This window comes from Crocuta crocuta, unplaced genomic scaffold (assembly GCF_008692635.1).
Source record: "Crocuta crocuta isolate KB4526 unplaced genomic scaffold, BGI_CrCroc_1.0 scaffold216, whole genome shotgun sequence".
In the NCBI taxonomy this organism is placed as follows: domain Eukaryota; kingdom Metazoa; phylum Chordata; class Mammalia; order Carnivora; family Hyaenidae; genus Crocuta; species Crocuta crocuta.
This window is the reverse complement of record NW_027531504.1, coordinates 3,232,217-3,259,737: the sequence shown is the minus strand read 5'-3', so window position 1 is coordinate 3,259,737 and position 27,521 is coordinate 3,232,217. Positions and strand designations below refer to the sequence as shown.

Here is a 27,521-nt window from a genome sequence, read left to right as displayed (position 1 = left end):
ATGCAGAGCCCAAACCGACAAATGAGATTTTTACCTGAGCCAAAGTCAGATGCTTAACAGACTGAGCCAGCCAGGTGCCCCCCAAAATTGTTTTGATTGAACTACTTCCAATTCACATTTTTCTTGTTCAGTTTTGAACTTGGGATCAGGCATAAATGTGTGGTATCTAATAGGTGCTCAGTAGGTGTTAGTTGAATAAATATGTGGGTCTTGAGCTGAGGCTTAAATATGCTTGTATTTAGAATTTAAAAAAGTGATACTTCACCTCACTTCATTCCTCTCCTGTTGGTATCTGTGCTCACATTCCTTGATTTTCATGGAGTCTGGAAGGAGCTTGAGACAGAGAGACTGAGGGTGGGATAGAGCTTCTCAAGCTTTGGAGCTGCAAAGCTCAGCTTTATGTAATGGAAAGAACAATGACTGTTCACTCAGGAGACCCATGTACCGTTTAGGCTTTATTGTCAGTTAATTTTGTGTGATGTTTGAGTAAATTGTACACTTCTCTGAGCCTCACTTTCTTCATCTATATGGTCCTTTTTATCTTTAGAAGTCTGAGCTGGTTATAGGGTGAAAGTGGAATCCCAATTCAGGAGACAGATATCTGGGAGTAAACAGTCTATGCCATGTGATAATTTCTCCTTGTCTACTCTTGGGGGACAGAGTTAAGGTGTGAGGCACTCATTAATATGACTTGTTCTGTATTTTATAAGTTTTATTATCATCCTAATTATGTTGATGGGGAGCTCCTCATGCCCTGTATATCTGGGATAAAATCGGGTGTGGAGTTGAACGTGCATACCTCGTTATGATTTTTAGCAGACTTGGGAAATTCTGTTGCATTTTCTTGTCAAGTTCAGTGTCCTCAGGCTTGTATTACCTTTATTAAATTTGCACAACCTTTCTTTAATAGTTATCATAACTGTGAGACTTCAAAAAGAAGTCATTCAACTATAAAAGTATTATTTTATTCTGTCAGTGATTATGAGAGAGTTTAAGGGATAAACTGACAAATATAGTTCCATTTAAGTGAACAAAACATGTTTTAGTCACTATTAGAAAAATATGGAAATTTATTTTCGAGAGAAAGATAAATTCAGCTTTTAGCAGTTCAGTTTTCATTTTGAATGTCTGGTAAGATGCTGTAAAGAAAGGCTACCTTGATTGATACTCTGTAATCTTTGTACCTGAAGCAAATATGACTGCTTATTTCATGGTGGTGAAAAATGATTTAAGACTAGGTTGTAACAGAGAAAGAGGTAGCTGACAATTGATTTAAGCTTAAGAAATAGTCTTAGTTGAGCTATCAGGCATCTTTATTAATAAGGTTTAAAAAAATAATTGTATTGGTATATATTATGAAATTAGCTAATCTTAGATTAAGTTCCCAGCCACCCATATTATGCTTATGGGTTCTTCTCCAAAGCTCCTTTCTCCCCTACTCAAAAAGGGAAAGAATCTTAATTTATACTGTTTTGTGAGTGACTTAGAGGATATAAAACTCATTTAAGATTTTTAAAAAATGTTTTATTTTTGAGAGAGAACACGAGCAGGGGAGGAGCATAGAGAAAGAGGGTCAGAGGGATCTGAAGTGGGCACTGCACTGATAGCAGTGAGCTTGATGTGGGACCCGAACTCAACGAAATGTGACATGACCTGACCCAGAATCAGTTGCCCAACCTACTGAGCCACCCAGGTGCTCGTAAAACTCATTTTAAATTGAATTTGGCTCTTTATATAATGTCTATCTGAGTCCCATTTCATTATCCCCCTTGAAAAATACCAGAAAAGTATATTTTAGCAAATGATAACCCTATTAAAATGGGCTTTGTAAAGAAATGGAAAACAGGTGCGGAGTTAGCTGTGGGATTATAAATTGATGTGTCTCAGGTGGTGGGCACAGCAGCTGCTTTTTAAACCTTTTAAAGCTTATTTTATTTTATGAAAATATATTTGAACCACAAAAGTAAAATGAAATGAAAAGTGTAAAGTGCTAAATGTAGCTGCTGAAACTAAGATAGGGCTTTGTTGTTCCCCTGGGAGATTGTGTTGGTTATTTTCTGTGTTTTCACTTTGTTTTCAATTGAAGTCTCTGTTCTAAAGAATAGAAACTGCTCTTACAGCCTAACAACTGATTGTGCCTTATTTTTCATTAGCTCATTAATGGAAAAACAGGTCAGATTGATTATCTGACTGAAGCTCAAGTTAGTTGCTGTTGCTTAAGTCCACATCTTCAGTACATTGCATTTGGAGGCGAAGATGGAACCATTGAGGTATTCTGTTTTAGTCTTCAGAATCCTTCTGTGCAGCAGAGTTATTTATTTAAAATTAGTTGTGTGTCTGGCATTGTAGACCTATGCTAAATGCATCTTTTTGTGGTATATTGGTCATTCTTCTGTTAGACTAAAACTAATATTACAATCCTGTTGGTGATATATTTTTTCAGATTGCCTTTATTATGGTTTCTCATACTTTTTGTCTTTTTGTGTCTTATAGTCTACCTAGTGTTTTGCTGTTCTCCAAGAATATCAAACACTGTCAGAGATTTAGCTAACAATGTAAATAGTACTTGTTTTCTCTACTTAGCAACTCAGCCTTTGGTGTAAATTTGCATTTTGGTATTGATAAGGTTCATTGGAAATGTCCATACAGGGTTGCCTTACGCTTACCTGTTTCACCAACCCTTTCTGATAACTTTTGGTATTAGAAGTATGCCTCTTCACCACCTGAATTCCTTAACTTATTAAAGAAGACCAAATACATTTAAAAAATACAAAAATTGTAATGATTTCATCACAAAGCACATTGTCTTTAGCTGTATAATAGTTTTTCAAAGAGCATTTGTTCTTCTCACTTTCTCAATCGTTTTGGAATTACTTCTTTTTAAAAAATTTTTAAAAATGTATTTATTTATTTCTGAGAGAGAGAGAGGAGACGGAGAGAGAGACAGTGTGACCAGGGGAGGGTCAGAGAGAGGGAGACACAGAATCTGAAGCGGGCTCCAGGCTCTGAGCTATCTGTCAGCACAGAGCCTGACACAGAGCTTGAACCCACAAACTGTGAGATCATGACCTGAGCCGAAGTCGGACACTTAACCGACTGAGCTATCCAGGTGCCCCTGTTTTGGAATTATTTCTTAATTTATTAATTGTGGCACAAGCCACATTTACTTTACTTTGGATTTATTTTCATAAGGAATTACACAAATATTCTCTAGTCCATATTGCCCCACAAAGAGGAGACTATATATTTACACACAGAATGAAGGAAGAAGCTTTTAGAAAGTGATGCCAGTGTTATTATGTTGTTATATATTTGTCATGGCTAATGTGGCATGGATTCAGAGTTAAGGTGTTTTTTTTTCATTATTGTGAAAAATTATTTGTAAAGATGAGTGCTATTTTGAAAAAAGTATATTGTAGATGTTTTTTAAGCAAGGGATGGTTCTGCATTTATGAGTGCACCTTAGTCTTCCCTTGGTCTCATCTTTCAAACTGGGGTATGTTATTATTCATTCTTAAAGGATCCTTGCTCCCCCTTTTCTTTTTACCTTGTTGCCAAGCCAGCACTACATTCTTTTTGTTTTTACAATCTGAGTATCTTGAAATAAACCTTAGTTTAAGGAAATAATTCACAAAACACACATGTGCCTCATCCATATCCCTCAAAGTGATCAAATAATATAAAGAATATAAAAATGGATCATATGAGGTTACCAATATTCAACTATATTTAACTTGTAAAATGGCATTTTCATGTGGTTGAGTCTAGTATCATCAAATAATAACAGCTACCGTTTTTAGGTGTTTACTAACCAGATTCTCTCATGGAGTTATTATAATACTTGGATGTTAGATGTTATTCCTATTTTACAGATGTGTAAACGCCAAGTTTCCATAACTTTAATTAAATCAGTAAGTGGCAGAGCTAGGATTCAAACCCTGGTCTCTGAGCTGCTGTGCTATGATGCTTGCCTGCCTTTTCCCTACAGCAGTGGTAAGATTGTCTGTTCTGCTCATTGGGGAAGGCTCTCACAAAGTTCCCCTTTGCTTTCTATCAGACCTTTTATCAGACATGCAGGTTAGGCTTGAATTTCTACCATTTCCTATATTAGCATCATTTGTATTTTCCTAAGGCTTCCTTGAGTACATTTTAATTTGGACAAGAGAACCATATTTACTTACTTTGTTTTGTTTTTGGTCAGTTCACTTAAGCTTTTTTGACTGTTCTGTTACCACTTTTTTAATCTCTGCATTTGGCGTATTCTTCTTTAGACCTTTTAAGTGTTCTCGATGTACTTCGCCAGCCTACTCATATTCTTTTCTGTTTGCTGTCTCCCTCATTACCCCCCCCCTTTCCTTGTCTCTGGTGTTTTATAAAGAGATTGCCTTGTCTATCATCCAGGATTTTTTCTTTCTTCTCTCTCATCTATCTTACATTGAATTTTCTTTTTGGAAGCTGAGTCCAGGCTGCCACTTATTTGATGAATTGGGTAGTTGAGTTCTCAGAAGGACCACTGGTTCCTACTGCTATCTGGTCATTCCAGTGAGTGTTTTATTTAGGTGTGTGTGTGTGCATGCACATCTGCATATGTATGTTCCATTCATTTGTGTGTCTTTAATTAAAATGAAAGCACTCTGAGATTGAAATTCTATACTCTTCTGTATCTAATTTAAATTTAATATCTTTGGGGTGTAATGCCTGGGTGTTGGTAAATTTCTTGGTGCTAATTTTCTGTGGTTTTCTCTTTTGAAGATTTTAGAACTCCTAAACAACAGAATCTTCCAATCCAAGATTGGGCACAAGAAGACTGTACGGCATATCCAGTTTACAGATGATGGGAAAACTCTTATTTCAAGCTCTGATGATTCTTTGATTCAGGTGAGGAGAAGAATTAACTTCCAACATATGTCATGCTGACTCTAGCAAAGGAACACTTTGATTGTGGCTCGTATCTGGTTGGCATTTTAAATATTTAAGATCATATTACTTTGGGAATACATTCAGATTGTGTACATAGATTTAGATAAAACCCATTCATGTTTCATATTTTTCTGTGGGTGAGGTAGGCATTTGACTTGGGGACCCTCTACTGAAAGGTTATTTTGAAGATCAAGGAGTCATTTGAGTTTTCCTGCCTGCCTTATATTTGGATTTGAATTAAATAAACTTCTTCCACACATTTATTTAATTTACCTTTACTTTTTTTTATAGTTGTAAAATCTGAAATAATTCTTTTAAGAATACGATGTTTGTTATAGGGGTGAAATCCTTTAAAAAAAAAAGAATAGTTTGCCATAATGAAGGATTGTGGATATGGAGGCCTTATGCCTATTTTATGTTCTTTAAAATTTAACTTTGTTTTCTCAAAATTCCATTGCACATACTTTTAAAACTTAAATAGTATTACAGAGCTCATTATGGAAAATAGACTCCCCCATTACTCATTCTCCAGAAGCACTTATTATTTTTTTCAAAAAGCCAACTCTTGGTTTCATTGATCTGTTCAACTGTTTTTTTGGATTCTATATTCATTTCTGCCCTGATTTTTATTACTTCTCTCTCCTACTGGGTTTGGGGTGCTCTTGTTGCTCTCCTTCTAGTTCCTTTAGGTGCACTGTTAGATTTTGTACTTGTGCTTTTTCTAATTTCTTGAAATAGGCTTGGAGTGCAATGTACTTTCCTGTTAGAACTGCCTTTGCCGCATCCCATAGAGTTTGGATTGTTGTATTTTCATTTTCATTTGTTTCCATATATTTTTTAATTTCTTCTCTAATTGCCTGATTGGTCCATTAGTTCTTTAGTAGGGTGTTCTTTAACCTCCATGTTTCTGGAGGTTTTCCAGACTTCTTCCTGTGATTGATTTCAAGTTTCAAAGTATTGTGATCTGAAAGTGTGCATGGTATGATCTCAATTCTTTTATATTTATTGAGGGCTCCTTTTATGTCCCAGTATGTGATCTATCTTGGAGAATGTGGCATGCACACTTGAGAAGAAAGTGAACTCCATGGCCTCAGGATGTAGAGTTCTAAATATATCTGTCAAATCCATCTGGTCCAATGTGTCATTCAAGTCCATTGTTTCTTTAGTTATTTTCTGTCTAGTTGATCTATCCATTGCTGCAAGTGGAATATTAAAGTCTCCTGCTATTAGCACATTCTTGTCCATATTTATGATTAATTGTTTATTTGGGTGCTCCCGTATTTGGTGCATAGACATTTATAATTGTTAGCTCTTCCTGATGGATAGACCCTATAATTATTATATAATGCCCTTCTTTATCCCTTGTTACTGTCTTTACTTTAAAGTCCAGTTTTTCTGATATACGTATAGCTACTCCAGCTTTCTTTTGACTTCCAGTAGCGTGATCGATATTTGTCCATCCCTTTACTTTCAATCTGAAGGTGTCCTCAGGTCTAAAATGAGTTTCTTGTAGACAGCAAATAGATGGATTTGTTTTTAAACATGATTTTTACTTATTTGAAAAAATTTTTTTATGTCTTTTTTTAATTTGAGAGACAGAGAGCTAGCAGGCGGGGGCGGGGGGTAGAGAGACAGGGAGACACAGAATCTGAAGCAGGCTCCAGAGCTGTCAGCACAGAGCCTGACGTGGGGCTCGAACCCATGGACTGTGAGATCATGACCTGAGCCGAAGTTGGAAGCTTTAACCGACTGAGCCACCCAGGCACCCCTGGATTTTGTTTTTTTATCCAGTCTGCTACCCTATGTCTTTTGATTGGAGCATTTAGTCCATTTGCATTCAGTGTCATTATTGAAAAATATGGGTTTAGAGTCATTGTGTTCTTTGTAGGATTCATGCTTGTGGTGGTGTCTCTGGTACCTTGTGTTCCTTGCAACATTTCCCTCATAGAGTCTTCCTCCGGATTTCTTGTAGGGCTGGTTTAGTGGTGACGAGTTCTTTCAATTTTTGTTTATTTGGGAAGACTTTTGTCTCTCCTATTCTGAATGACAGGCTTGCTGGATAGAGGATTCTTGGCTGCATATTTTTTTATGTTCATCACATTGAAGATTTCCTGCCATTCCTTTCTGGCCTGCCAAGTTTCAGTAGATAGGTCTGTCACCACTCTGATAGGTTTCCTTTGTATGTTAGGGCCCTTTTATCCCTAGTTGCTTTCAGAATTCTCTCTTTGTCCTTATATTTTGTCAGTTTCACTATGATAATGCCATGCAGAAAATCGATTCAAGTTACGTTTGAGGGGAGTTCTCTGTGCTTCTTGGATTTCAGTGTCGGTTTCCTTCCCCAGATTGGGAAATTCTCTGCTATAATTTGTTCAAGGACTCCTTCAGTGCCTTTCCCTCTTTCTTCCTTTTCTGGAATTCCTATGATACGGATATTGTTCCATTTGATTGTATCACTCAGCTCTCGAACTCTCCTTTCGTGTTCCTGGATCAGTTTATCTGTCTTTTTCTCGGCTTCCTCTTTTTCTATAATGGTGTCTTCTAATTCACCTATTCTCCTCTCTGCCTCTTCAGTACATGCATTGGATGCCTCTATTTTATTATGCATCTCATTTATAGCATTTTTTAATTCATCACAACTATTTTTAAGCTCCATGGTCTTTGTAGCAATAGTTTTCTCTGACGTCTTCCATGCCTTTTTCAAGGCCAGCAATTAATTTTATGACTATTGTTCTAAATTCTTGTTCAGTTATGTTGCTTATATCTGATTTGAGCAGTTCTTTAGCTGTCATTTCTTCCTGGAATTTCTTTAGAGGAGAGTTCTTCTGTTTCGTCATTTTGGCTAGCTTTCTGTCTCTTGTTAGTTTTAAAAGCTTATTATGGACACTGCACTTGCGAGTACTACTGTATTAAAGAGGGCTGTTTGACTGTCCAGGGCCTGTCCGTTCAGGAAGTGTTCTTTTGAATGGTGTCTCTTGGTCTCCCTTGTTGAGACTTTGGTTATTTTATTTCCCTACTCATGGTATTTGGGACTCCCCACCATGTGTACTTTGGCTTGTTTCTTGAGGTAGCCTCTTTTGAGTCTGATCTCCCTGTGCTGTGGGCATAGCCAAGGTGGGCTGTGCTCTATGTCCTGAGCCACGTCTCGTTTCCAGATCTTATTCTGAGCACCCCATTGATACCGCCTGAACTATAAATCTGCAGGCCGAGTCCCTCCGAGCAGATTCAAGCCAGCCGCCTCCAGAAGCACTTCTTTTAACTTCTAGATACTTCTTTTGATATTTACCTTCATGCTCCCATATCTCAAGCTTATGTTTTTAATTTCTATGTTTGAGAACTTATCTACTGAAAATTAAGATGAAATATAGCTTTTTTTTCTTCTACCACCTGTGCTACCTTTGACATATGCACACACCTTTTTATCAGTCCCATTTTCCTAATACAGTTATAATAAAATTTTGTTTTGGTCATTAGTGTCATTAGAACTAAGTAGACTAAGTGTACTATGAATGTGTTTCCTGCCTTAATGCAATTTAGTACAGTTCTACCTTCGAATGTAGTTTGCACTTATTTTACCCTAGAACTTTAAAGACATTGTTCCATTTTCTCCCAAGGTTCCAAAGCTCATATTGAGAAGTCTGAAGCCATTCTGGTTCCTAAACTTTCTATCTGGAAGATTTTAGGATCTTCTCTTTGTTCCTAGAATTTTGCAATTCCGTGATGATGTGCCATGGTGTGTATTTGTTTTATCCATTGTTTTGCATATTTGTGGTTCTTTCTCAACTTGGAGTCATTTTTCCAATGCCAAGTAAAGTTAAATTTTTCTTTGATTCCTCCTCACCACAATATGCTTTCTTTTTCTGTAACAACCATTATTCAGATATTGGATCTCCTGATCATGTACTTTTCTTTTTTACAATTCATGATTTTAAATCGTGCTCTATTTTCTGAGTTTTCTTCAGCTTTGTCTTCTAGCTCTTTAATTGTGTTTTTTATTTCTACTATTTTTAATGCTGAAGAGTTCATTCTTATTCCTTTAGAAGAGCACTGTGTTCTTGTTTCACAAATGTAATATCTTCTTTGAGGATGGGTGGATATATAAATAATGTATAAGTGATACATATAATACACATATTTATGTATGTATATATATAATTTTTTTCCTCAAAATTGAAGTTTCATGCATAGTTGCTATTTCCTCCAAGTTGCTTTTTCTGTGTGGTTGTTTTGGCCTCTTATTTTAAAGGTCTTCCTCAGCTGTGTGGTGATATTAGCTACCAGAGGTGTGACACTAAAAGGGTAATTGAAAGCTCTGCATGTTTACTGAGACCTTTTCTGAAAAGTAGCCTGGATGGGGAATCTTTGTTGTAAGTATCTTTAGGTCTTTTGTCATGGATTTGTCAGATTACTAGATGAGGAACTTCTGGTCTTTCTGCCTGGAGATTATAAATCTGGCTGACAGGTTCTTAGAGCTAAGTGGGGAAGAGAACTGAGGGTAGGTGTAGGATCTAATGGTTCAGTGTGTAAACCTTCATTTGATCTCTCTGTTGTCAAAACTATAATTTTGTCCTCAGTTGTGCTGGTGCCTTTTAATTTAGAGTCTTTTTTCTGGTGTACTCTCATTGTCTGTAGGAGCATTTTCTATGCTTTATTCTCTCTTTTTTTCCATATTAACTTTGTTTTATTCATTGATGGTTCTTTTCATTTTTATACAAAATTAGTTTTCCTGAACTTTTGAAGGAGTGAGTAAGGCCAGTGTTTCTAGCTTTACAGCTTCTCCTTCTATTGTTTTCATGAAGCATTAAAAATATGGCCTTATTCTTATGAGATTACTTTGTTCTATCCTCTTCCTTCATTTTTATTTAAACCTTCTCTTTGCTGCCATTATCCTTGTTCTACTCAATTTGGATTTTATTCCCAGCAGTTTTTCCTCATTAGTATAGGATTATTCTGGTTAATTTTGAGAGTTCATAGGTCCCAGACTGCTCTGGCCCTTCCAGACTGTACCATAGTTGCCTTGCATTCAGTGTCTGCTGCTGCTCTCACGTTGGTCCACTGCACTTTCCAATGAATGTGCTTGGCTCTTTTGGAATTCTCTTTTTAGGTTTGTCAGACTCTCCATACTTCTCTATGCTTCTTTTCATATTGATGCTAGGATCTATGGTTTGTCTCTGCTCTCTTGTATCTTGGAGTTTATGGGGATACTCTGTCAGTTAACAGGGTCTTGTTGTCAGTGTTGTCTGTGCAGTTTTGGTTTTGCTATTTCATTTGCTTTGTCCACTTTTCATGGAGGTTTTAGGGAGATTAAAACAAACAAATTCACTGCCATCTTCCCAGAATTCCTAATAGTTCTGGTCCAGTGCCCATCCTCATTCCCACCTCTGGATGTGTACTCAGTGACCTATGTTCCTGAGCAATTGGTAAATTCTGTAGTGTCAGTTTTGTTGCTTCAGTTTTTCTCTAGTGCTTTTAGGATTCTATTTTCTTGGTTCTGCTGTCAGTTACCATTCTCCTGCTTTTCAGGCTACAACATTTTGTTGTTGTCTTTGTTCCCATTCCCTTGAGCTTGTCATTGTAGTAGGGTTTTAGAAGTGAAGGAGATACAAATACATATGTTCAACAGAAGTTACTATGTGTTCTTTTATTTAATATATATTTCCTGCACTAGCAATATTTACAGTATTAAAAACTCTTTTGATGGGGTGCCTGGCTGGCTCATTTGAAAGTGTGTGAGACTATTGAACTTGGGGTCATAGTTTGAGCTCTACATTTTGGGTAAAGATTACGTATATAAATAAATAAAAACTATTTTGAAAAAAATATTTTTATGATATGTCTTTGTGAGTTCTTTATGATTGGAAGGAAATTTGGTTTCAGTGCAGAAACTTACTCTAGGCTCCCATGATACTATTCTTTGTATTAGCTATGAAACTCAGTGTAATATTCACCTTTCTTCCTCTCCAGATGGCTTTGAAATGGGTGAAACTAAACTACATTTGATGAGATTCTGTTGAAACTTTGTATACTGTGGTGTTTTTCTGTCAGAAGCTAAAATCATAGGTTTAATGACCTGCATGAACATCAGATATTCTCAGCCAGAGAGAGAAATAATTTCTAGGAATAGTTTTAGGTTCAGGGTTAGACTATTTTTAGAAATATGAGTTAAGTGGTGTTTCATCCTCTTTTGCTGCTCTATCCAGAATACTTCTTACATTTAAAATGTTTTAGTGAGTATATATTCATGTAACAAAACTCTTGGTGGGTATTTCTAATAATTGGGGTTTTATTTTTACTTTTTAATAAATAATTTATTGGAAGTTTATGCCCTAGCCCCCAGCTTTGTTGAGGTGTGACAAAATTGTGTATGTTTTAGACATGCATGATGATTTGATATATACACATTGTTAAATAATTACAGTGATCAAGTTAATTAATGTATCCACACACATATCACATAGTTACCATCTTGAAGGTTTATTTTATTTACCTTTGTACCCCCAGTGCCTGGAATTTAGCAGGAGTTCAGTAAATCTGTGTTGAGCTGAACCAAAGTTATTGCCAAAATGTGAAAAAATGAACTCACTTATTTATAGCACCTAGAGTTGTGAAAATTGAGGTCTAACTTTGGTAGTTTTTTTTTTTTAATTTTTTTTTTAATGTTTTATTTATATCTAGGAGAGAGAGAGAGACAGCGTGAGCAGGGGAGGGTCAGAGAGAGAGGGAGTCACAGACTGAAACAGGCTCCAGGCTCTGAGCTGGCAGTCAGCACAGAGCCCGACGCGGGGCTCAAACCCACGAACCGCGAGATCATGACCTAAGTGAAAGTCGGACGCTTAACCAACTAAGCCACCCAGGCGCCCCTAACTTTGGTAGTTTTTGACCTTTTTTCTTGAGGTAAATATAGCCCAAGTAGCAGCCATGTTTACCTGAGCCAATATATGAGACTATCTTGATTCTTACAGGTAGAAGAAGATTCTTCAGCATTTTTAAAATTTAAATTTTATTATTTATATAGCTGAAAACATTCTATAGTGTATATACATTGCAAAAATTATAGCTCATGGTAGAGACATCCCAAACTCAATCTCAATACAATTGGCTAATGCTGGTGAAAGTTTAGCTGTTAAATAAGGTAATTCAGTTAGTACAGTGTGTTTGAGTCCAGTAAAAAGGGTGTCCCTGTCATCATTGCCTTATCAGAAAGCTGCAACAAAAACCTCTAAGGCTATTCTTAATCTTTCCTCAGCTATTGTTAAACTTTTTGTTCTGTCTGCTCAATAAGGCTCTCTGACTTTTTGATGTGGAGGGCAGCAGTAAGAACCCAACTCAGGATTGGACACTGAATCAGACACAGCTGGGAATGGCAGAGCTGGTCACACAGGAACAGGTGTTAATAGTAGTCACTGATTCTATAGTCCAGTAATGCCCAGAAAGTAGGAGCAAGCCAGAAAGTTTCTAGTGGAAATGGTCTAGATGTATTTTATGCTTAGTCACAAAGGGTGCCTTTCTTTTCTGTTGTGATTTGGGGAGCCAGAGAAACGTCCCTCCCCAGTATATCTCCTTGAGTTCTTAAAATGCTGAAATTCCTAATTCTCTTTAAAATTCCTTTCATTTCCAGCTCCTCTTCGAGGGTCCCCTTGCTCTTTTATGGATACCCTGCTCCTGATGTCTTGCTTCTATGAATGAGCACTTGGAGACAGAAGAGAGAGAAATCTGAGAGGCAGGGGCTTGGTGGGGAGGCTGGCTGCTTAAGTGTGGAGGATAAAGGAGTAAAGAAAGAAGTGTCATTTCTTTTATAGTTTTGCCTAAGCCTGACAGGAAAAGCTTGAAGACATTTCTACCATTGAACCATCACCAGTCAAAAACTTGACCCAGAATATCACTAATGTGCATACCTGTGGTAGTTGCTGATTTTTCTTTATCTTTTTATTCCTGATGTTAAAAATTAGAAAAAATTCTGTTATAGGCTACTTGATTGCCCACGGTTCAGAAGTCCAGCTTCATCAGGCCTTACTGGACTTGTTTTTTTGTTTTTTTTTTTTTAAATATCTTCTGAACCTTATTTTTCTGATTCTCCTGCATATTCTATATTTTAGCCAGATTGAGCTATAAACAGGTCCCCATAACCTTTCCATGTTTTCCTGTCCTTGTGCTTTAACTTAAGCATTCATTGTCTTTATTTGAAAAGCCCTTCTCAGGTTGTGAATCATACTTCCAACCCATACGTTACCTCAAGCCTACTTTGAATGCACTGTCTGCATCATTTCAATTTTCTTTTCTTCCTTTTGTGCTTGAGGAATTCTTTCTAGAGCTCCATGTGAAAAACAATGTACTGTATCACTTTGTCAGTTTGAGGAATGCATAAAGGAGATAAATATCTCTAAAACTCAGAAATTCTTTGACTTGGTTTGAAGCTGCTCTAGTCAGCTGACCTTTCCAGGCATTAGGGCCAGTAGGACTCAATAACTTCAGTGGAGCTAGAACGATTTGTTTGTTTATTTGTTTATTTATTTATTTATTTACATCCAAGTTAGTTAGCATATAGTGCAACAGTGAATTCAGGAGTAGATTCCTTAATGCCCCTTACCCATTTAGCCCATCCTCTCTCCCACAATCCCTCCAGCAACTCTCTGCTTATTCTTTATGTTTAACGGTCTCTTATGTTATGTCCCCCTCCCTGTTTTTATATTATTTCTGCGTCCCTTCCCTTATGTTCATCTGTTTTTATCTTAAATTCTTTATATGAGTGAAGTCCTATGATATTTGTCTTTCCCTGACTAATTTCACTTAGCTTAATAACTTCTAGTCCTATCTATAGTTGCAGATGGCAAGATTTCATTTTTTTTTTAATTGCCGAGTAATACTCCATTGTATACCATATCTTCTTTAACCATTCATTCATTGATGGACATTTGGGCTCTTTACATACTTTGGCTATTGTTGATAGTGCTCCTATAAACATTGGGGTGCATGTGCTCCTTTGAAACAGCACACCTGTATCCCTTGGGTAACCTAGTAATGCAGTTGTGGGTCTTAGGTAGTTCTATTTTTAATTTTTTGAGGACCCTCCATACTGTTTTCCAGGGTAGCTGCACCAGTTTGCATTCCTACCAGTAGTGCAAAAGAGATCCTCTGTCTCTTCATCCTTGCCAACGTCTGTTGCTTGAGTTATTAATGTTAGCCATTCTGGCAGGTGTGAGGTGGTGTCTCACTGTGGTTTTGATTTGTATTTCCCTGATGGTGAGTGATGTGGAGCATTTTTCCATGTGTCAATTGGCCATCTGGATGTCTTCTTTGGAGAAGTGCCTATTCATGTCTTTTGCCCATTTCTTCAATGTATTGTTTGGTTTTTGGGTGTTGAGTTTGATAAGTTCTTTATAGATTTTGGATACTAGCCCTTTATCTGATATGTTGCTTGCAAATATCTTCTCCCATTCCATTGGTTGCCTTTTAGTTTTGCTGATTGTTTTGCTGATTGTTTCCTTTGCTGTGCAGAAGAATTTAATTTTGATGAGGTAGTTCATTTTTGCTTTTGTTTCCCTTGCCTCTGGAGACGTGTTGAGTAAGAAGTTGCTGCAGCTGAGGTCAAAGAGGTTTTTGCCTGCTTTCTCCTCGAGGATTTGGATGGCTTCCTATCTTACGTTTAGGTCTTTCATCCATTTTGAGTTTATTTTTGTGTATGGTGTAAGGAAGTGGTCCAAGTTCATTTTTCTGTATGTTGCTGCTATCCAGTTTTCCCAGCACCATTTGCTGAAGAGACTGTCTTTACTCCATTGGATATTCTTTCCTGCTTTGTGAAACATTAGTTGGCCATATGTTTGCGGGTCCATTCCTGGGTTCTCTGTTCTGTTCCATTGATCTGAGTGTCTGTTTTTGTGCCAGTATCATACTGTTTTGATGATTACAGCTTTGTAATACAGCTTGCATTCTGGGATTATGATGCCTCCAGCTTTGGTTTTCTTTTTCAAGATTGCTTTGGCTATTCAGGGTCTTTTCTGGTTCCATACGTATTTTAGGATTGTTTGTTAGTGGAGCTAGAATCTTTGGTTTTGGCCTCACTTGTGGGGCTTAGGAAACTGAATATGTAATAGGGATAATTTTCTCTGGAAAATTTAATCAGATGGAGAGCTCACTAGCATATTGTGGCTTTTCTCTATCTTCTTGTGTAATTAACTGCTTTCCAAGAAACTGAAGAAAAAGATTTTTTAAATAGTTTATTGTCAATTTGGTTTCCATGTAACACCTAGTGCTCACCCCAGCAAGTGCCTGTCACTCCCCTTCTCCTTTCCCCACCCCCATCAGCNTCTCCACATCCTCGCCAGCATCTATAGTCTCCTGATTTGCTCATTTTAGCCACTCTGCGGCGTGAGGTGGTATCTCAGTGTGGTTTTGATTTGTATTTCCCTGATGAGGAGGGATGCTGAGCATCGTTTCCTGTGTCTGTTGGTCATCTGGATGTCCTCTTTGGAGAAATCTCTGTTCAAGTCTTCTGCCCATTTCTTCACTGGATTATTTGTTTTTCGGGTGTGGAGATTGGTGAGTTCCTTATAGATTTTGGATACTAGCCCTTTATCTGATATGTCATTTGCAGCTATCTTTTCCCATTCCGTTGGTTGAAATTGCTGCAGTTGAGGTCAAGGATATTGTTTCCTGCTTTCTCCTCTAGGATTTTGATAGTTTCCTTTCTCACACTCAGGTCCTTTATCCATTTTGAGTTTATTTTTGTATATGGTGTAAGAAAGTTACCTAGTTTCATTCATTTGCACGTTGCTGTCCAGTTCTCCCAGCACCATCTGTTAAAGGGGCTTTTTTCCATTGGATACTCTTCCCTGCTTTGTCACAGATTAGTTGGTCATACATTTGTGGGTCCAATTCTGAGTTCTCTAAAAATGACTTTTTTCCTAAAGGTTTATTTTTATTTTTTTAGAGAGAGAGAGTGTGAACGGGGTGGGGGAGGGATGTGGGGAGGGAGGAAGAGAGAGAGACAGAGACAGAGACTGAGAATCTCAAGCAGACACCACATTCAGCACAGAGCCCAACATGGGGCTCAATCCCATGACCCTGGGATTAGGACCTGAGCTGAAATCAAGAGTCAGATGCGCAACTGACTGAACCACCCAGGCACCCTGATAATGAATTTTATTTAGTAGGAAACATATTTTATTTTGTCCCTTAGTCAAGTTAATTAATCCTAGCTTTTCTTTTTTCTGTCTCTAAAATGGGAGTACTGTATTTTTTCTTGGTATTTTTTAAAAAAAATTTACATCCAAGTTGGTTAGCATATGGTGCAACAGTGATTTCAGGAGTAGATTCCTTAATGCCCCTTCCCCATTTTGCCCATCCCCCCTCCCACGACCCCTCCAGCAACCCTGTGTTTGTTCTCTATATTTAAGAGTCTCTTATGTTTTGCCCCCCTGCCTGTTTTTATATTATTTCTGCTTCCCTTCCCTTATGTTTATCTGTTTTGTATCTTAAAGTCCTCATATGAATGAGGTCATATCATATTTGACTGACTAGTCAGCTATTTCTTTCTCTGACTAATTTCGCTTAGCTGTATTCTTTTTTGTTTTACTGAATGCCATGAGGATAAAAGATGTTAGGCAGTTGAGCACCTACTACCCTACTTCTCCAATGGGATATCATGGGGAGAGGATTGTAACAGACTTATTTCTTTGATAATCAGGTATGGAATTGGCAAGCAGAGGAATTTGTTTTTCTACAAGCTCATCAGGAAACAGTGAAAGACTTTAGGCTCTTGAAAAATTCAAGACTGCTTTCCTGGTCATTTGATGGAACAGTGAAGGTAATTTGAAGCAAAAAAATTTTTTTAAGTATTCTGATATTGTAATGATTATATTGTGACAGCTAAAAGCAGATAGGTGGTAACTTTAATTTTAAAATTTCTATTTTCTCATGCCTGTTTTCTGTTTACTGCAATCATCTTCATCTCCGTGTTTAAGGACACTTAAAGAGATCAGAACAACCATTGTACTAAAGCTCTTGTTTTATAGATATGTGTTCTAGATGATTATGCCCGGTAATACAAAATGTGCTTAAAAGTGTCAAATTCTGTATTTCTTTTTGAAGGTATGGAGTATTATTACTGGAAGAATAGAAAAAGATTTTGTCTGTCACCAAGATACAGTACTTTCTTGTGATATTTCTCCTGATGCTACGAAGTTTTCATCTACATCTGCTGACAAGACTGCAAAGGTAGGTCAGTTAGCTGAAATGTGCATGCATAGAAGTTAGGTATTGATTATGTATTATGAGTCCAAATGATATATAAAACAGTAAGATTCTGTGCGTCTCCTGTTTTGTGAATTTTTGGAGGATGCCCATAGTTTAAATGAATAACATTGAGGACTTTTGATTTCTGATTTACTAATGACTTTTTTCTCTATTACTAATAAAATGCAATATCTACTATATATTATAGGCAAGAAAAAGCACTGAAAGGAATTTACATTTAATTGCACATCCGTAGTAAAAGTTTATGCAATTGATATAAGTTGATACTTCTGAAAATCACATTCTGGTGAAATGCTGGCTGGTTGGGGACATTGACTACTCCATTCTCTAATTTTTTTCTCCATCTTTGTTAATGACCTCATTACCCATTTTTCCAAACTACAAACCTTGCAATTGACCAGGACTCTGTCCTGTCTTTCATGCTCTGTTGATTATTTCTCGGTGTTTCTTGGCTCATTCTTCTCCTCTTCCCCATCCATAAGATTAGACTCTCCTCCTTCATTGGTGAACCTTTCTTTGGTCTGTGCCTCCTCCAGTTTATCTTCCTTCCTGCTGCCTGAGTCTCCTGTTGAAATACCTCTATGACCTGATGGTTTATATGCCAGACTCCTTTCCCCTTGACCATCTCTTTCTGCTGCATTGTTCCTTCTGTGCCAAGCTACTTTTACCTCCATCTACTGTGTACTCAGTTAACTTTGGTGTGACACAGCCTTCTCCTTTTTTACCTCAAAGCATTATGTCTCATTCTTTCAGCCATAGATTTGATGTCAGCTCTTTAGTGAACCCTTTCCTGGCCCTCAGGTGGGGTTAGCTTCCCTACCTTCATCGTTCCAGATTACTCCAGTTTCTTAGAGCATTTACTTCATGTAACTATTTACTTAATGATTTGTAAATCTGTATACCTGATTATAGAGTTTTTAAGGACAGGGACTGTATCTAGTTCATTTTTGTACCACCAGTCCTTAGCTCCGTGTCTGGAACATGGTAATTTCAGTACATTCTTGTTAAAATGGTGATGATGTTGAACCACAAAGGAGAATATTGGAAAGAAAAAAAACAGCATTTTGGCTGCCAAGACAGTAGGATAGTATAATGACTAACCTTTAAAGAACCCTTGCCATATACTAGGCCCTATGCTACAATTTCACTATTATCTCACTTAATCTTCACACAGTAGGTACTATTATCCCGTTGTACAGGTGCAGAAATGAAAGCTAGAGAAGCTTATGTGGGTTGTCCTCGGCCACAAGGAACTGGTCAGTACAAGGGAGCCAGTACTCACATTCAAGTTGGTTCTACTCTATAGACTGCTCTTAACTGATTTGCTATTCTTTCTTTTAAGTCTAAAGTTAAAGCAGCTGTGATTTTGGTCCTTGAGCTGAAGTTAACATGAGCAGTTAAAGGAAAGATCAGGAAAAAACAATGTTGCAAGTTGGAACTTGAGCCTCTAATGAAAATTTATGAAATGTTGAATGTTACAACTTCCATATGATTGAATTGGGGCTAACTAGCCCCAAGTCAGGGTTTGCAGGTACTTATTTTGAGTGTATTTACTATTCTTAAACAATCCTAATTGCCTTCCAGATTTGGAGTTTTGAACTTCTTTCCCCTCTTCATGAATTGAGGGGCCACAAAGGCTGTGTGCGCTGCTCTGCCTTCTCTATGGACAGTACCCTGTTGGCGACTGGAGATGACAATGGAGAAATCAGGGTAAGGGTGTTTACTGACATGAAAGCACTGCTCTCTGTAGCTTTGATTAGCACTCTGTACCACACTGGAGACCTTTGTTAATGTGACTGAGAAGCACAGGCCGTGGGGTTCTGGTTGGATGAGACATTGTTTGCTTTATTTCCTGTGCATATTGTGTTCACAGCTGCACTCCTCTGCAGGAGAGAATTAATTTTAGTTAGAATGAAGTATATGAGTTAGAGTTTGTTGGGGGCACCTGAGTGGCTCATTAAGTTAAGCATCCAAATCTTGATCTTGGCTCAGGTCTTGATTTTGGGGTTGTGAGTTCAGGCCCCATGTTGGGCTCTGTGCTGGGCGTGGTGCCTACTTAAAAAAACAAAACAAAACAAAAACAGAGTCTATGAATGTGAGGAGGCAAATTCCTGAGTTATTTGCACTTCGTTGTTTGCTCTTAGCTTGAGGATGATTCATTGGAATTCTTGGACCTGAACCAAAGGTTGTTTATAGTGGCAGAATTTGAAGAAAATAATTTTATAAATCATTAACTAGATTATAAATGAATTGCAGATTCTGCTCTTTTTAGCACTGAAAGAAAAAATCACTTAATGAAACTATATCCATTAGATAGTCAACATTTACAGTGTGCCCTATTATAGTCCTTATGGGACTGCATGCCTTTGGTTGTGTTAGAAGGATTGGGTAGTTAGTTGATGGGAAAAATTTGGGCATTGGGATGGCTGCTTTAGTAACCAGTATATTTGAGGAGCGTCTTGTTTTTTGTTTTTTGTTGTTTTCTTTTTTACAAAGGAAGATTTAAAGTTGATGAGAGCGTATTCAGTTTGCAGGAATAGAGACGTTATCAGATGGACTTTACAGGAAAATTAGGATTCTCCTTCTTGAGGACTAAGTAACTAACCTTCTTTGTACTGTTCTAATAAATGCCATGTCAGCTGAAGTGGCAGGGCTGCTTTTGGAAACATTCATTTTGCTTTGAGTTCTCATCTTGGATGAAAAGGGCCCCTTTACTGGTTATAAAGGAATACTTCATTTTTTAGAAACCCCCGGGGAAACAAATTCTCTTTCTTTATTTTATTAAAAAGTTTCTTTAATTAAATTTTTTTTTTACTGTTTATTTTTGAAAGAGAGAGACAGAATGTGTCGGGGAAGGGCAGAGAGAGAGGAAGACACAGAATCCAAAGTAGGCTCCAGGTTCTGAGCTGTCAGCACAGAGCCTGACACAGGGCTTAGGCTTGAATTCACGAACCATAAGATCATGATCTGAGCTGAAGTTGGACACTTAATTGACTAAACTGCCCAGCTGTCCCAAATTCTCTTTCTTTAAATGCATGTTATTTAAAAATTTTTCTTAAGTAACATTAAACAAACATTTTATTTTTCTTAAAAAATTTTTTTTAATGTTTATTTTTGAGAGACAGAGAGAGAGTCAGAGACAGAGACAGAGATAGAGTGTGAGCAGGGGAGGTGCAGAGAGAGAGGGAGACACAGAATTCGAAGCAGGCTCCGGGCTCTGAGCTGTTAGCACATTTAATCAACTGAGCCACCCAGGCACCTCTGTTTTTCTACTTGATTATTCAAAATGTAGCTGTTAAGTTCTGTGTGTGTGTGTGTGTGTGTGTGTGCGCGTATGCATCTCTGATACTTAGCTATCTTATTAAATTCTAATGAGTTTGTCCATTTGATTTTCTTTGATATTCTAGGAAAACATTTACAAATGATGGTTCTGGTTATTTTCCTTTGCTGTTTATGCCTCTTTTTCTTTTTTTTTTTTTTTAATTTTTTTTTTTAAGGTTTTTTTTAAATTTATTTCTAGAGAGAGAGAGAGCGTGAGCAGGGGAGGGTCAGAGAGAGAGGGAGTCACAGACTGAAACAGGCTCCAGGCTCTGAGCTGGCAGTCAGCACAGAGCCCGACGCGGGGCTCGAACCCACGAACCGTGAGATCATGACCTAAGCGAAAGTCGGACGCTTAACCGACTAAGCCACCCAGGCGCCCCTATGCCTCTTTTTCTTATTCTGTTGTGCGTTTATTGAAATATTATAGAATACTGCCCATGTATTAATTGTCACTGAAAATAAATGGAAATATTAGCATCTATAAGTGATTGGGTTGTTTATAAGGGTCTAGTAAAATAATCTTTATATATATATATATCTTTATATACATTTATATGCATATACCTAAAACCTTATAGGCACTTATTGTTTAAATTCGTTTGAATGACCTCTGTCAGCATTCTTCATGGTAGATCCTGCCCTAGAATTCTATTTTTTTTTTTTTTTACATAGTTTGTTGGTCCTTTTTAGTTTATACCTTGCTTCTCCCACTCTTCTCTTTTTATTAAATGAAAAGAATCACAATATTCTGACCAATTGTTCTAAGTTCTCTTGTTTTATTTTTTGGAGTATGTTTAAGGATAAGTATTTTATTATTTTGTAATAATAAATACATTTTTACTATAGTGAGTGTTTTTTAAAAAATTGGACAGGAGAGACTGCAACCTAAAAAAATGCCTAAGGCATCACTGAATTGTAATTATATTTTTAAGAAAGATTTCCAAATATGTTCCAGATGAGATGCATAGATATATAAAACTTCTGGGTGACCTTGTTAATGCATTGTGTATTCTGTTGGTGTAGATATGGAATGTCTCAAATGGTGAGCTGCTTCATTTATGTGCTCCGGTTTTGATAGAAGAAGGAGCTGCTACCCATGGAGGCTGGGTGACTGACCTTTGCTTTTCACCAGATAGCAAAATGCTTGTCTCTGCTGGAGGATATCTTAAGGTAAGTCTTTCCTTAAAGACTGTGAAAGAAAAGAACAGCCTATATACTACTTTCCAAGCTATTTTCACTTCTTGTTTCTTAATTGGGCCTCATACAGCCCAGCAGAATGGAAAGGCAGTGACCATTATCCTCATTTGGCCAAGATGAGACAGATCTGCAAGACTGCTTTCTTCAGTGTTCTTGGAAGTTTTGATGACCGTGTTAGGGATGTTTTCTGTACACAGCTTTCATAGTGCCCCATACTAAGATGATCAAAATGACTAGAAAGTTGGGTGTTTAACTTAATTTTCCACTTCACTGATGATTAACTATTTTGGTTGAAAGTCTTTAATTATTTGTGAAAAAAATTTATTTGTGAAATTTCCTTTTTTCTTCCTCTTTATTTATTTTGAGAGAGAGAGAGAGAGAGCGAGCATGCGTAGGGGTGGGGCAGAGAGAGAGGGAGAGAGAGAAAATCCCAAGCAGGTTCCACACTGTCATTACAAAGCCTGACGTGGGGCTCAGACTCATGAACTGTGAGATCATGACCTGAGCAGAATCCAGTAGTCGGACTCTTAACTGAGCCACCCAGATGCTCTGTGAAATTTGTTAAGTACTAGTAATAGTAGCAGAAGTAGTAGCAATTGTAATAGTAATAGTAGCAACAGCATATTGCTTTATTTTATAGCCTACACAATGGTTTACTTACATCATCTCAAAAGCCAGCTTTGTAAGCTTAAATTTTATTATCCTTGGTTTATAGGTGAGGAGACTGATGTTCATTGAGTGTGTTGTAGTGCCGCAGGGCTATTTTTTGGTGCTTGTATATATTTATCCATCCACTCAATAAGAATGTGTTAAGTGCCCACTGTGTGCTAAGACACTGCTGTATGGCACAGTGTTTAAGACTTGGTTTTTTGCCTTTCAGTGACTTACAGTCTGAGGGAAGCAGACAGTAAATAAATAATCTCTAAAATATAGGAGGGTTCTGGGACATGTGTGCATAAAAATGGAGTTAGCAGAGGCTTCTTAGGGAGGAGGATGCTTGAGGTGAGTCTTTTGAATGGTGGTACACTTGTAAACGGGGTTGAAGATACTATATATTGTTCTGACCACTTAAAATAGATCCCTAATAAATTAGATCTTATAATATTTCTTACTGAAAACATTCAAATGTAGGAAATGATTCTGATTGTCTAATACAGATGTTCAAAAATATTTGAATGGATTGAAGTTTTTGGTTATATGAGGCCTACATAATTTTTTTAATGTTTTATTTATTTCTGAGAGACAGAGAGAGAGAGATTGAGAGAGAGAGAGGCAGTGTGAGCAGGGGAGGGTCAGAGAGAGAGGGAGATACAGAATCTGAGGTAGGCTCCAGGCTCTAAGCTAGTTGTCAGCACAGAGCCCAATGCGGGGCTTGAACCCACGAACCGTGAGAGCATGACCTGAGCTGAAGTCAGACGCTTAACCAACTGATCCACCTGGGCACCCCGAGGACCACATAATTATAGTTTTACTCAACATTAAAATGTACCTTATAAGAAAGAAGACCGTTTTTAGCTCTGTGGGGTGGATGTTTGTTATGAACCCTTTTTAAGTTTGCATTGAGAATACAATGCTATTTATAAAATGTTGCATTAAACTTTACCTTTTTGGTATAGTTTATTTTATTTAGTTATTGGGAGGGATCTTGAAGCTATCACCATTTGTTTTCCTTTAGTGTAAGGATAAACTGTGACTCTTAGTCTGCTCTGAGGATGATGCTTAGAGGAGCAGCATTGTGATCTTGGGTTGGAAACAGAGGGTCTTGAGTTCCATTACCTGTTGAAAAGCATAACTGCTCAACTTTGACACTGAGCTTATAGAGACCATGTTATTTGATACTCTGGGCCCCATTGAAGGCTATCACATAATCATGAATCTGGCTTACAAGATGTGATAGCAGTCAATGACTAGATTTCCAGAGTTCTTGGAGAACCTTGAAACAGAGCATCAGAATAGATGTCTGTACTGTAGAAGTTATGTCTTTTTAAAATTTTTTTAAAATGTTTTATTTATTTCTGAGAGAGAGAGAGGCAGCATGAGCAGGGGAGTGTCAGAGAGAGGGGGAGACACAGAATCCGAAGCGGGCTCCAGGCTCTGAGCTAGCTGTCAGCACAGAGCCTGATGTGGGACTCAAACCCACAAACCATGAGATCATGACCTGAGCTGAAGTCGATGTTTAACCGACTGAGCTACCTAGGCACCCCTGTAGAGGCTATGTCTTAAGGGTGTAAGAACCTATAGCCTATACATTCAGTCTGTATATTTAAATGACAGTCAAGCTGTTCCTCCATCTGTTTTTTTTTTAATTAAAAAAATATTTTTTAATGTTTTATTTATTTCTGAGAGAGAAGGAATGTGAGCAGGGGAGGGTCAGAGAGAGGGAGAGACAGAATCTGAAACAGGCTCCAGGCTCTGAGCTAGCTGTCAGCACAGAGCTTGACACAGGGCTTAAACCCATGAACTGTGAGATCATGACCTGAGCTGAAGTTGGACGCTTAACCGACAGAGCCACCCAGGACTCCACTTCCCTCTGGTTTGATTACTAGCATGGTTATACTGATTATGATATAGCCCAGCCAGCATGTTAATGAGACTATCAAAAGCACAGAGCAAATTAAAAGTAAAAAGGAACAGCTGCTGTAGTGTCCAAAGGAATGGGCCTTTTGAGTCTGTTTACTAAAGAATCTAAGCTATATAAATTGAATGTCAGTAGGATAAAGTAGATATCCAGTAGCTATAAAGCTCTTAAATTTCAAAATTTTTAAAAAATTTATTTATTTTGAGAAAAAGAACGCATGAGTAGGAGAGGGGCAGAGAGAATCCCAAGCAAGCTTCATGCTGTTAGCCCACAGTCCAATGTGGGGCTTGATCCCACAAACCGTGAGACCATGACCTAAGCTGAGATCAAGAGTCATATCAGGGCACCTGGGTGGCTCAGTTGGTTAAGCATGTGACTGACTTCAGCTCAGGTCATGATTTCGTGGTTTGTGAGTTTGGACCGCATGTTGGGCTCTGTGCTGATAGCTCAGAGCCTGGAGCCTCCTTTGGATTCTGTGTCTCCCTCTGTGCTCCTCCCCCACTCTCTCTCTCTGTCTCTCTCTCTCTCTCAAAAATAAATAAATATTTGGGGCACCTGGGTGGCTCAGTCAGTTAAGCATCCGACTTCGACTTAGGTTATGATCTCACCATTTGTGGGTTCGAGCCCCGCGTCGGGCTCTGTGCTGACAGCCAGCTCAGAGCCTGGAGCCTGTTTCAGATTCTGTGTCTCCCTGTCTTCCTGACCCTCCCCTGCTCACGCTGCCTCTCTTTCTCTCAGAAATAAATAAAACATTAAAAAAAATTTTTTTTAATTAAGAAAAAAAGAGCCAAGTGAGCCATCCAGGCACTCCTCAAAATTATTACTATTATTAAGTTAGAAAGTAATAAAATTTAGCTGTTTACTTGTGTTATACCATAGAGTATGTATGTTAGAATGACAGGAAATCTACATTAATTCATACTTATGAGAAGAAAGGCTGGTTTACTTTTTTTTTTAGTTTTTATCTGAGAGAGAGACAGCATGAGCAGGGGAGGGTCAGAGAGAGAGGGAGAATCTGAAGCAGGCTCCAGGATCTGAGCTAGCTGTCAGCACAGAGCCCCAACGTGGGGCTTGAACCCACGAACCATGAGATCATGACCTGATCCGAAGTCAGACGCTTAACTGACTGAGCCACCCAAGCATCCCAAGAAAGGCTGGTTTGAAATGTGGAGTATATCATGAAAAAAGCATGTTTGCTATTACATAGAGGAAAGAGAATGTAATGGTCAGGAGAGTGAGTCTTGGGCAGATTGCCCAGAGTCAAAGCCTGGCTCTGCCACTCATTAGCTTTGTGATTTTGCATGAGATTAATCTCTCTATGCCTTGATTCTCTCATCTGTAAAATAGATATAGTTATAATCTCTAGCTCATAGAGTTGGGATGGTTAAAGGAGTTAATACATATAAAGCACTCATACATAGAGTCATATAGTGTACTCTGAGTAAATGTTAGCTATTTTTTAAAAATTCTCTTTCTTTTTTAAAAAACTTTAATGTTTTATTTATTTTTGAGAGAGAGTACACTCAAGAGGGGGAGGGACAGAGAGAGAGGGAGACAATCTGAAGGAAGCTCCAGGCTCTGTGTTGTCAGCACAGAGCCCAGCGCAGAGCTTGAACTCACGAGCCACAAGATCATGGCCTGAGCCACCCAGGTGCCCCAAATTCACTTTATTTCTTAGAGCAGTTTTAGGTTTACAGCAAAATTGAGCAGAAAGTAGAGTTCCCATATACCTCCTGCCCCCATATATGCACAGCCTTCCCACACTGTCCAAAGAGTATTAACAGAGTGGTACATGTGTTACAATTGATGAACTTATATTGGCATGTCATTAGTACCTGAAGTCCATAGTTTACATTAGGGTTCACTCTTGGTGTTGTTCATTCTGTGAATTTTGCCAAATTTATAATGACATGTGTCCACCATTATAGTATCATCTAGAATAGTTTCATTGCCCTAAAAATTCCCTAATTTTAATGTCATTGTTTTTCAGTCCATATTCAAGTTAGTGGCTTGATATGGTGTTTCTTTTTTTTCCCTTTCTTAAAATTTATTTATTTATTAAATATTGATATAGTGTTTCTAAGCAGAGTGGTTTGTTTCAGTAGAGGGAAAAGTAGTGGCACTAGATTAGGTACCAGAAACAGTTCCACTTTTGCCACCTGCTAGCAGTATCATCTTAGGTGATGAGGCCTTTCTTCTCTCAGAACCCTGGTTTCCTTATTTGTAAAATGAGGCAGTTGACCTAGGTGATCTCTAAGGGCCTTACTATCTCTGATTTGTTTCTAGGGAATGAAAAGTAATGAATTTTCTCTCAAGCAGGTGGAATGTGTCCTGTGCAGTCTTGATTACACTGCTGTTTTATAGAGCAAAATTGCCAGTTCTGGAAAACTTTTAAGTTAGTACAAGTTGCTGTAGTGAGGTTTACTAAAGTCCATGGTATTCTTTTACCAGTTACTATTACTGAGGGAACACAAATAGTTTAACCAGTCAAGCACTGTAATGACAGGCACTGCCCCAGATACAAAAATGAGTGACACTATTATTTTGTTCATGATACTCTGAATCTTGATGTACCTAATAATGCCTTTTCAAAAGGTGTTCATGTACGTTGCGTCTTTTGCCCTCATTTTAGCTGTGAGATAAATGGGTAAGCTTTATGAATGTCTCCATTTGGTTAATGACTATAAATACTGTTACAATCTGAGTGAATTCAGTGATTGGGGGGAGAAAAGGATTTGGCCAGAGTACTTTCTGCATTTGAGATGTTCAATATTTATTTAGCAAAATGTATAGACTGTTTTATAGAGAAACATGGTCATGAGCTCTTGAATCATCCTGATTAAAAGGAAGATTTGGTAGAGAGAACATTCTATCTCGTATCCTATAACAAGAAATAGTCTCTGTGTCTGTCAGAATACCAGTCTGTGTCTGCAAGGGGGCATTTTAATTTTTTTAGTTTTTATTTTTTTTAATGTTTATTTGTGAGGGACAGAGCACAAGCAGGAGAGGGACAGAGAGCGAGAGAGACACAGAGTCTGAAGCAGGCTCCAGGCTCTGAACTGTCAGCACAGAGCCCAGTCTGGTGTGAGACAGGACCTGAGCTGAAGTTGGACTTAACTGTCTCAGCCACCCCGGCGCCCCTGCAAAGGGGTATTTTTAAAGAAAAGCGGGTTATTCTGTCCATTCTACTGAGAAAGACATGCAGACAGCAGAGTTCAGTGCAGTCATGGCCATCATTTACTTTGTGTAGACGGTG

At 37.9% G+C, this 27,521-nt stretch overlaps 1 protein-coding gene across 3 annotated transcripts in view; it reads left to right on the top strand.

Moving 5' to 3' along the window:
- APAF1 (apoptotic peptidase activating factor 1) overlaps nt 1-27,521 on the top strand; it is a 93,911-nt gene that overhangs the window by 60,128 nt on the left and 6,262 nt on the right. For all 3 annotated transcript variants that reach the window (XM_077772247.1, XM_077772248.1, XM_077772249.1), the window contains exons 22-27: nt 2,154-2,270; nt 4,753-4,878; nt 16,601-16,720; nt 17,005-17,130; nt 18,754-18,879; nt 21,514-21,660. In XM_077772247.1, the coding sequence (XP_077628373.1) occupies nt 2,154-2,270; nt 4,753-4,878; nt 16,601-16,720; nt 17,005-17,130; nt 18,754-18,879; nt 21,514-21,660 (762 nt within the window). The remainder of the gene's footprint in view (nt 1-2,153; nt 2,271-4,752; nt 4,879-16,600; nt 16,721-17,004; nt 17,131-18,753; nt 18,880-21,513; nt 21,661-27,521) is intronic.